At 40.1% G+C, this 10,714-nt stretch overlaps 1 protein-coding gene across 2 annotated transcripts in view; it reads right to left on the bottom strand.

The window, feature by feature from the left end:
- Nucleotides 1–2,434: 2,434 nt before the first annotated feature.
- LOC106923590 (glucosidase 2 subunit beta-like) overlaps nt 2,435–10,714 on the bottom strand; it is a 166,001-nt gene continuing 157,721 nt past the window's right edge. For both annotated transcript variants that reach the window (XM_088016138.1, XM_088016139.1), the window contains 2 exons: nt 7,720–7,819; nt 2,435–3,726 (listed from right to left, as the gene is read on the bottom strand). In XM_088016138.1, the coding sequence (XP_087872264.1) occupies nt 3,589–3,726; nt 7,720–7,819 (238 nt within the window). In that variant the 3' untranslated portion in view covers nt 2,435–3,588. The remainder of the gene's footprint in view (nt 3,727–7,719; nt 7,820–10,714) is intronic.

Here is a 10,714-nt window from a genome sequence, read left to right as displayed (position 1 = left end):
GTTGGATGCAGGTAATGTTAGCTAAAAGATGACTAGCTAATATCAATACAGAACCTTTAGCTTAACAAGTACCTTGTAGGCTACCGATGTTGGTGTCTATTTTCAGCTACGTACATGCATTTTGCCCCCAAAGAAGTCCCACCGCACCGAAATCATTACTGATATAAATTTGTTATAAAAGTATTACTGATTGCACTTTAAAAATTAGGTAACTTTATGTTATTAAAGGTAAAGTTTAAACAGTAATGATTTCTTGGTTAATGTCAAGTTGTCATAACAAAGACATTTTGAATAAAGTCAACTTTGTATTAAAAGTGTCATAATTTACCGAATGACGCTTTATGACAACAGTCATAAATATTCATGAAGACTTATTCATGTTCATGACAGGTGTTATGTCAGTCTTATTCAACCCCCTTCAAATAAAGTGTTACCGGGACTTCATTTCAAAACTGTAAATCTATTGTAATTGCTACATTTTATCCATAATTATAATTGAAAAGATTTTGTGTAATTTCCACAGTTTGTTCCTTTGTCCCACTTTACATCTGAACTCTGATCCCGTCGCCATATTTTGCATTTTCTGCGTAACTCAATATCGTTTTTGAAAGCTTTCGGGAGCGATGCGGTAAATCCAATTTGGCCGGCTCCCTGAACAAAACGGGCCGTTATTATTCTGGAAAATCGAAGGTGAAGGCAAATAGTTAGGCTCGCCATCAAACAGAGCATGTGTATGAGAGCCGAGGCCAGATAAATAAAAAGCAGCAGTTCCTGAGTTGCAGGGCCTCGGGCTATTGCATTGCTAGCAGGCAAACAGCCACCCAGCTGCCCCAGCAGGCCAGGAATATATCAGGCAGACTATTGGAAACCTGACAGCTGATTTAGCTCCCCCTTAATGAGCAGAGGGCTCTGCTGCAGAAACCCCTACAATCTGTTACATAACGTCACAGACAGCAGGCCGGGGAAGAGGCAGACTGCTTGGCCTGCAAGGATGTTGGAAAATCAATAGCTGTTAAATTCAGCATAGAATAAGAACTGAAGGTCTGAAAATATTGCAGACGGCTTTAAAAATTGCATGTCAACGTAGCGCGAGTGTGCAGGAAACCGGCAACCCCTCGTCACTTTAATTTTCCAACTAAACTGAAGATTTTTCTTATTTTTTAAAATGGTCTTGATAAATAGTTTTCCCGGGGTTTTTTGAAGGTCTTTTAAAGCTAATCTTTGGACTTTTTGTAGCTACCTTATGACATCATAACGTCCAACACAGTGTGATGAGAAAAGTGGACGGACAAAAAAAAAATGGATGAAACAGATTAAATAAAATGATCAAACATCTCAAAGTTGTCTTTTACGTAAATCTAAATCTTAGCGATGGTGCAAAATTAAAACCAAGGCTTTCCTAGCCCAAGCTTCGGCATTGTGTCCTTATCTGAGCGCTCTCCCCATCAAAGCAGTGCAAATACTCTCAAAAACACTCACCTTGAGCAATAAGGTTTAGATGCCAGATTATTCACAATTTATTCACCACTAGTGACCAATTCTCTTCCATTTAGTCAATATTTGGATGCAGAGGTGAAAGGTCAATTCGGGAAACCCAGAAGTCAACATGTCCGGCTTTGCCCCATGACACGTTCAACTGTTAGAGTGCTTCCTGTTGGATTCACTCCTCCCATCCCACTAGGGGGCTCTATAGTTGCTTTGTATTGACACGTACATTAACGTGTAGAGGAAGAAAACTGACGGCAGACCAGGTGGTGTGCTTTAGGCTGCCGTTAGCTGAAACTAACAAGCTAAATCTCCCATAAAATCATATCTTACTGCTGTTCATGAATGTTGCCCAACGTGGTGAGTTATATTAGTGCTGTAAGCTGTGAGAAATGAGTTTTTCGTTATCTGTCCTAAGCGTGCGCTTGGTGAATTTGCTAGAGCTAATTAGCCAAATGCTAGCTGTTTGCTGCACTGAAGCGTTCTAAGAGTGAACTTTGCTTTATAACCGGCTGGTTAAGTCAAGCCAAGCTCCCAAATCTATGTCTAAGTTTGTGTTTATTGAATATTGACGTTTTGTTTTTACTTTATTTACAGCTTAACCGGCATGTCCGTGTAAAAGCACTCGGCAATAAAATTGACAACAACAACGGCTATCTTCTGTTCTTTGTAACACTTCCCCAAAGGCGAGTAGCTAGCTACACAAACTTTTGACCATTTTTGTAGGAACCTCATGTGAACTCAGACAGTATTAGATGAGTTGGCTTGTCTCACAGGCTTTGCTCTAACAAGCCAAGAGTATTTTGTTGGATTGGAGACAGAACTATGAGCCTACCAGTCAAGTTCTTCGTCTCATGTGACATTTCCAGAAAACGTACATTTTTACAAGTAAACTACTCAAAACTCCCTGTGAGATTATTTTAAATTCGATGGAAAAAGGACGAAACTGTTTAGAAATAAAACTTTAATACAGCAATTATGTGTAACGTAATCACTTTCTATAATATACAGTTACAAATATTTCATTTCTCAAGTGTAAGTGGAAAGTACTGCAACAACTTTACCATCTGATGGACATACTGAAAAGTTTTTGTGCGTTCCTGAATACTTTCTGACCTTCCCTGCTGGATCTCAGCCTCCAGGCCTTTTTAAAAATGTAAATAAGTAACAGATTTACATATTTGAGCCTCTGAAGACCAAAAAGTCTTGTTTACTGCTAAATAAACCAGATTCGTCAGCTCTTGACACAGAGAGGTACATTAAATTAATGTTGAATTAGACAGTTTCTTTCATTTTTAATATTAAGAGATCTGACCTAAATAAATGTGTGGTAGTAGAATTACACAAACCAAAGTTGGAGCTAAAATGATCCATCAGCCGCTTGTCCAAACATCTAACATTTACAATCCGGCCATCCCATCTGATTCAACATAAACTTTGGCATCGATACTTTAAAACTCACTAAAAGTGACTGGAAATCCTACAAATTTCAGTCGGGGAAAAGAAAAACTGAACTCTTGATAACATTCTGTCTGCTGATTATCACTCTTTTTTTTTCTTTTTTGATTTTGGTCTTTTTGGTGATTTTAAAATATAACTTTTATTTATACATGTATGACGATATATCAAGATTTCTTCTTCTAATATTAAATAAAGGCTATAATAAAGTGAACTCTACAATCGAGAAGAAAGACAAAGCCACCGTCGAAAGTAGGCGGTTGTATTCGCAACTATAGTAACCTGACTGGCCTGACTTTATGAAATCATTTATTGTAATATTGCTCTGTTTGGTAATGAAACCGAAATGTTTCACAAACGTTCCTGTCTCAGAAATGTGTCGGTAATCGCTATATGGAAGCACAGAATGGTTATAAAACAGCAAAGTAACAGTCTATGCAAACCACAGTAAAAGTGTTCATGGAACATCATTACAAAAAAAAAAAATACTTTCTGACCTCAGTCAAACTTGCTTGGAAGTATACACGTTCTGACAACACAGATGTCAGAGGGGACCCTCAGGACCCCGGCCTGTCACTGTGGGGCAAGCCAACAAGGGCAGGGGTCCAAGTTATTCCAGGCTAAGGCGGCAAAGGGAAGGGGAGGTCACAGTTCGCTGTGCACGCCCCTCTGCTTCAGCACCGGCTGACAGGCCACTGGAGTCTCAAAGTCCATGATGTACTGGCATTTGCTGGGTTCCTTCACCGATCGCAGGCCTGTCTCCGTTCCGCATGTCAGAGTGACCTAGAAAAGCACAGAGGAGGAGAATCCGAGGTGAAGTGGGGACGAGAGCTGCTGTTCCTCGAATCGGGGAGCCTTTTAATGGTTTCAACGCACAAAGCGAACCGACCGAAGACGCTCGGCTGCCCGATTCTGCTAGGAAAAGGTGGAAGCAAACAAGACTTTTAGGGCATTTCACATATTCAGTGCATGCTGGCAGTTCCAGTGCCTGCAACCAACACGAGTGCAACCTCCTGCTGTCTCTGTACTTTGGGGATCGCTGTGGGATAATGGAATATCACTGCTGTCTTCCCACAAGCAAACAGATCTGGAAGTGACGTGATTACAGTCGCCATGGGTCCAACGGTTTCACCTCTTTCACAAGACAGCAAAGAATGACATATTTTTTGCCGTTGGTTTAGGAAGCCCTCGTATCATCCTGAGTCTTCAGCAGACACTTCCCTTTGTTTAACAACAATCATTTGAGGCAAGAACCAGACAGATATTGCTATGCTGCTGGTTCAGTTTTGTTCAGTTCTTGGATAAAAACGAAAACAAACTTTTTTTCCCCCCCCCTTTATGTCACCTAGTATCTAGTTCAACAGAAATGTTAAATGTTTTTGTTCTGCCTGGTTAGACAAAATGTGCATAATTTATGTGAGTTCTGACTCAGACATACAAAACAACATTCAAATATATTTTTTTTTTTCCGGGAAAAACATCCGTTTTAGTCCCACTGTTTGCTTTACTTGTCGTAAAGAATTGAACGTGAAAACATAAAAACAACATTGATTCAAAACATATGGTTTGACTAGCAAACATCTGTGAGCTGCTTAGTTGTCGCTATGATTCATAAGGAGTTATATGTAGAAGAGTATTGAACATTGCCCCAGGCAGCTCCACTAAGAGTAAAAATCATGATGATGATGATTTAGGTCAGTACTGAAATCATCAGAACTTGTCAGGATTACCGATCTTGAGGTTATTCCTCAAATATGTTTCTTTTTCAAATTTAGGTTTTTCTGAATGTAATGTTTTGAAAAGCAGATTTTTTTTGGATAAAAAAATTGATTTGATTTGAACAGTGCAGTGGTAAAATATATATAATTCCCCAAGAGCAAAAGAAAAGATTGTAGATGTTAGCTTCTGCGGCAGTGCTAAGACAGTTTCCACAGCTACACATTAATGCTCATTAAGGTACAATTGTTGTTTGAACTGTTAAACCAATTAAATATTTCCAAGCATTTTTAGAGGGGGATCTTACATATTCACAGTTTTCATCTAAACTTAAAATAACAATACAGGCCATTGAATTTGAGTACTGCAGAACTAATTATAGCTTTAGCATGCTAGGTTTAGCATGCCATGCTAAGGCTAAGGACAGAATTAGCATAGCCAATCATTATGTATTTATGTAGCGAGTATGATTTTGATGGCGAAAGATAGAAAAAGAACAGGAGAATGCATTTCCTACTAGCTAGCTTAGCGACGCGGACAATTTTTTGTTTTCTTTTTTGCTTTTATCAAACTGGTTGACTACACTAATATTGCAGCTAAGTCCTTTATCACCACACATTTTAGATTGTGACTTTACCGTTTTGCATTGATCAAATTGGACAAAGAAAAGAAACCAGCTACTTCTTTTGAATATACTCATCTGATTTTTTTTGGACACAAGAACGTCTCTATAAATTGTTTCGGATATAATGAGCGTCGAGAACAAACGTACGCTGGCCCAATTTATCACACAGTGAGAGCAGCTGGTTACCAATCTGGGGTTGTTGTAGTCGGTGCTCACGTGTCGCAGCCCTGGCCTGAGAATTTAATTAATAAATTAAACAGTTGACTTCCCTCCTTCCCCACAGACCTGGTAAGATTAACTGCACAGTGCTTGAATTTGGATTACCCCAAGTAAAACAATACATCACCGGTCCCCTACTTGGGTGCAAAAAAGAAACGTTAGTTCATCCGAGTGAGAGAGAGAGAGAGAGGGAGGGAGCACCATCCTAGGCTAACTTTCGACATTTCAGATATAATGAGCGTCAAGTTCTGACGAGTCTTCATCTATGCTGCCTGCACACGGTTAGGGGGTCGTATCAAAGGAATTCAATTTAGTCTTTTCAAAGGGGGCCCCTGGATGGTTAGAGTACATACATTTACAAACGACGTTCACTGGGATCTGATCTGAAGAAGGGGGCAAGGGAGGAAAAGAAGCAGAGACTATTAAATGTGCTACATATTTAATTGAGCAAATTCTGGCAAAAAAAAAAAAAAAAAAGGAAAACATGCAAATGCGTATAGTAAAAGAGACTGTAAGAGTGTTTGTGGGGAAAACGAAGATGTACGAGGATGCAAACGGAGGACCGCTGGCGCTGATCATAAAACAAGGTTTGTTTTTATCATTCGGCATTAGAAAAAAAAGATGATTTTGGGGAGGCCACGCGAGAAGCCATGAAAATGTTAACCTTTCAAACGGTTGATGAAGAGCTAATTGCTGGATTTGCAGCAAGACCCTTGTAGAAAGCAGAGAAATCTCCTAACTGCCCTTTATTAATGTGGCGTTATGAGGTTCATGTCATTGTTGTGTTTAGCTATCTCCCTCAGTTCATGTCCCATTTGCATCGTTAATTCAAGTGTGTTCATGCTTAAAGGGGATTTTAGCCTTGCAACATTTATTACTGAACCTTTTTCACCTCTGTGTTTGAAGCAGGATTCTTCACTTCCAGTTTTCCCTCATTAAAATAAATTCAAAATCCGACCCTGGTTTATGTTTTGTTCTGAAGAAGATGCGTTCTGGTTTTTACCCTTTCGGTAGCGATTATATTAACACCATAACTTGTTATGCTGCTGTGGAACATCTACATAGCAGCTTGTTTGGCCTCCCTTAAAAAAATAAATAAAAAAAATTACATTTTATTTACTTATTTATTTTTGTACTTCATTTAATCATCTAACATCTATTCTGATTTGCTTCTTGAGAATGTTGGCTAGATATGATAAAATTAGGTAAGCCATAAAAAAACTTCAGCCTTTCACTCCAGATTAAGATCAAACTATATTCTCCAGAAACTGCTATCGCTGGATAACAGCAAGCTTGGAAAAACTCATTCTATGTGAAGGTAAGGGCTCACATATTTTTTCCCCCCACCGTCCTTCTTGGTACTGCAGTCAAAATGCCATTGCTTAAGAGTCACATTTGAACCTCAATGTTTTCCCATAATTTGCAAAAAACTCTTTTTAACGCTACCAGGCAGGCATTTAATCACTTTCTGGACAAAGGCTCCAAAGCTTGAAGTTGTTCTTCATCATTTTTGTTGCAACTGTATAAACTACTTTCCACTTCCTTTGTCGCTTCACTAAATATGATGCTACAGCTTCTTTTGAATGTCATCTACCACCTAGCTAACTCAGCACTTCCCTGTCTCAGATCACTGTATGCACAATTTGGAGGTGTGTGCAAGCATCCTACCATTTCAGTTTTTTTGGACAGTGAATTTTTAATATCAGGAACTTGGTAAGATTTATTTATTTATTTATTTATTTGGCACAGGAAGAATTGAAAAGCTCGACTAATACAACCATCTCAGGCACTGATACATTTTATCTCAGCTATTTTAATGTTCACTTTGTGCCTCTTGCTTTATTTGTTAAGACATGAAAAGTAAGTTTAGTGCTCAAGTTTAAGTTAAGATTTATTACAAATAAACGCCAAAGCTTTATTATGTTTTTCTGTAAATTGTTTGACCTGTTTATATATAAAAAAAAAGAAAAACTTCTCCTCAACCACATTTGGATCTTTGAGCAAAATGTCTGAGAACTTTAGGGACCTATTTAATTGCTTTATCTGATCAAATCTGTGTCCTAGTTCATGAATAAGCAGGTAAACAAGAGAACGCGTGAACTTAGCATGACCCCAAAAGTCGCAGGGTCTGACATTAGCAGAAGTAATGCAGCACATAAAGTTTGATTGCGTGGACCAGGTGCGCTTGCCAGGGCTGCATGTTGATCTTTACTTACAGAGGTAGTGCGAGATCCTCCTTGCCAGCACGGCTCTCCGTTCTCATACACCATCTGACTGTAGCGGTTCTTTGCTGGTCCTGCCCACATCCCCCACAACCTGGAGCAAAAAGTGACAGAAAAAAAAGTCCACTGGGGCATCTTTTCTGACTTTTACTGTGGTTCTTTAAAGAACACTTGAGAGAAAGTGAGAGAATCTCTTTTTGTTTTTTAAACATCACTCAGTTGGCACATGGAAAAACACTTTTCTTTCAGCTAAAATAACAATAATGATAATAATAAAAAAAAACTGGCAAGATGGCGAGCTTGGCAGTGCCCTTCTTTGGCACTGTTACTCAAACGTCCTCTCTTGCTCCACAATGGAGAGAAAATATTAATTACTGTTTTGTCAGAGCTGGATCGGCGCGCAGCCACACACAGGAGGGGCACGTCGATACCAGTCTCGGATGAGAGCCCATCGCCAGCTAATTATACTCTCACCAAATATTTCAAGGGAAGAACGGAAACCAGACCAGGGTGCCAGCGAAAGCCGTCCAACGTTGCGTCGACATATGCACTTTCATTATGTTTTCTGACTTTCTCTGATCTGCTTGCTAAGCCTCAATATCTTAATTAAGGTAATAATTGCAGCCAGCTTGGCTGATTTAGTTAGGGTAAGACACTTTTTCTTTTTTTGTGTGTGTGTGTGTGCTAATCTCAATTTCAACTATCGCGACTACTTTTTATCTGAAATAGTGAAGGCAGAGCACAAAGAATGAGATCAATCTTCGTCTGACTCTCTTGCAGACCTTTATGCCGTCTTTTTCCAGCCGCCCATTAATCATTGGGATAAGGAGCTATAAGAAAATATTAGAAGAACTTTACTGTTCATTTGCGTAAGTGCCATCCACACTGTTGCCAGTTCTTTCGCAAAGCTGCAACAGCTGATCTACGTGCCTCCACTGACCCTTTCATGAGGGAATAAGGCAGCAAAATCCACTCTGTTTTTTTCAGGGATTTTAATATTAGGAATGGCAATTTGCTTTGTAAACTATTATGACTTCACTTGTTTTATTGATGGTCATTCAAATATTTTACAGACTAAATAAAAAGGCTAATCTGAAGCTGCACTTTTAAAAAAAATATAAAAAGCAAAAAAAAATATGTATATATATATTTTTTTTTTCTTTTGCTTTAATATTACATACAATCTCAGTAAAATACTGTAAAGCTCATAGCATTGGCATACTGAGTATTTTGCTCAAGCTGATATCTGACATGATCAGATTTTATTGAGTTGTATCTAGGAAGATTTCAGAAATATCATTTACTACTCATTTGACCTTGATGAGTCCAAACATGATCTCCTCTTTTAGAAAAACAAAACAAACAAACAAAAAAAACAAAAAAAACACTCCTTTGCTTTTACAGACCCACGGCTGTCTTTGGGCTTTTCCACGTAGCTGTGGTGCTCTTCACGATGCACGCAGCTTATTTAAAAAACCCGAGCGGGTCAGTCGGAGGTGAATTGCTCACACGAGTGGACGCCGGCGGGGTCCGAGTGCCTCGCCTTTTCTTCCCTTTCAGCAGGTCTGATTGGGGTTTTAGCACCCTGTTGGCACCGGGATGCTTTTAAACGGATTGCTGTCAAGGTGAGCGCAGAAAGCTCCGGTGCTTCGGCTTTTCAGGCTGGTTGACCGGCGATCTCTTGTGTGTCACCTTCGCGCCTCCTCGTCCAACCGTTCCCCGAGCGTCGCCGCCGTTACTCTTCCTCCGTTCGCCTCTGCGCTCGCTCTGCCGCCCCTTGTGTGGCCTGGGAGGAAGCGCGGACGCTGTCAATTAGGAGCTGAGTTATCGCTGGGATGTGGCCAACACACCGGTCTTTCGGACTCATGAGATGGGAAGTTATCGATGGATCATTCCCTGTAATAATACCCACCTAGGCTTGGTATTGGCAGGCCATTTTCCAAAGTCAGTCTGCAGTTGTTTTTTTTCTCTACTAGTTATTAACACCATCAACACAAGAATACATGGGGTCTTATTGTTTAATTGGATAAGATTAGGGTGCCTATCATCACTATGTGTTAGTCTGACCTGCTGTCAGACCATGTAACCCCCCGCCGCCGCCGCCCCGGCTTTGCACGATGGACCCCCTGGGTTCAGTGACAACTTCATTTTCTCATCCAATTTGTCACAGTTTGGCTCTAAGCTGCATCCTTGACACAAGTCATGCTTGCCTGCACTTGTAACAGCAGGATCAGATTCCCTAACTCGTCCGGTCCACCGTCTGAATGTTCTCATTTGCACCCACGTCTGCAGGGACTCATCCACCCCACCCCGTCCGGTCACCCCACTTAATGCCAAGCATCTCTATCGGAACGACGGGCGAGGGCGACATTTTGTCTGCGCTCCATAAAACGCCAGACGAACGACCTCGGTTTCAGTCGGCAAAAAGACAACCAGTGTCACTGAGGAGTTGATCTCTTTCAGGCTTCCTTCGCTGTGTTTCAGCTAATAATCTAATTTTGGCGTTTATAGAAGACATTTGATCAGAGAGATACGAGGGATGGAGGAAGAGAGAGGGAAGAAAGAAAGATAAAAAAAAGAAATGTGGGAACAACATAAATTAGACAACAAGTAGGAAGAACTGTTTGGAAATGTAAATTTTTTTCATATTTTTGTAGACTGGGTTGGGGAAACTTGTTCTAGTCCATCCCACAATGTGGAAAAAGAAGCAGGCTACAAAATGCAGGCTTCCTTTTTAACGATTAAGTGATGGCGAATATTAAAGAAACTCACCGTCTGGGGTGTAAAACACAGAGAATCTTATTTACAGACATCTGGATGGAGATTCATTCTGTTATCTGCCCTTCCTTAATGGCATGAAATGCACCGTCCATCAAAGTTAAACCTGTAATAGGAATCACATCCAACCAGCTAATGCTATTATCTATACATTGAGTAAAAACAGGACCACTACGCACATTAAGCAGCCAATCTCATTTAGTTTTCCTCT

This window comes from Poecilia mexicana, unplaced genomic scaffold (genome assembly GCF_051168715.1).
Source record: "Poecilia mexicana isolate PSO_F unplaced genomic scaffold, ASM5116871v1 scaffold_18, whole genome shotgun sequence".
In the NCBI taxonomy this organism is placed as follows: Eukaryota; Metazoa; Chordata; class Actinopteri; order Cyprinodontiformes; family Poeciliidae; genus Poecilia; species Poecilia mexicana.
The sequence above is the reverse complement of the archived record's forward strand: the minus strand, read 5'-3'. Positions and strand labels throughout refer to the sequence as shown.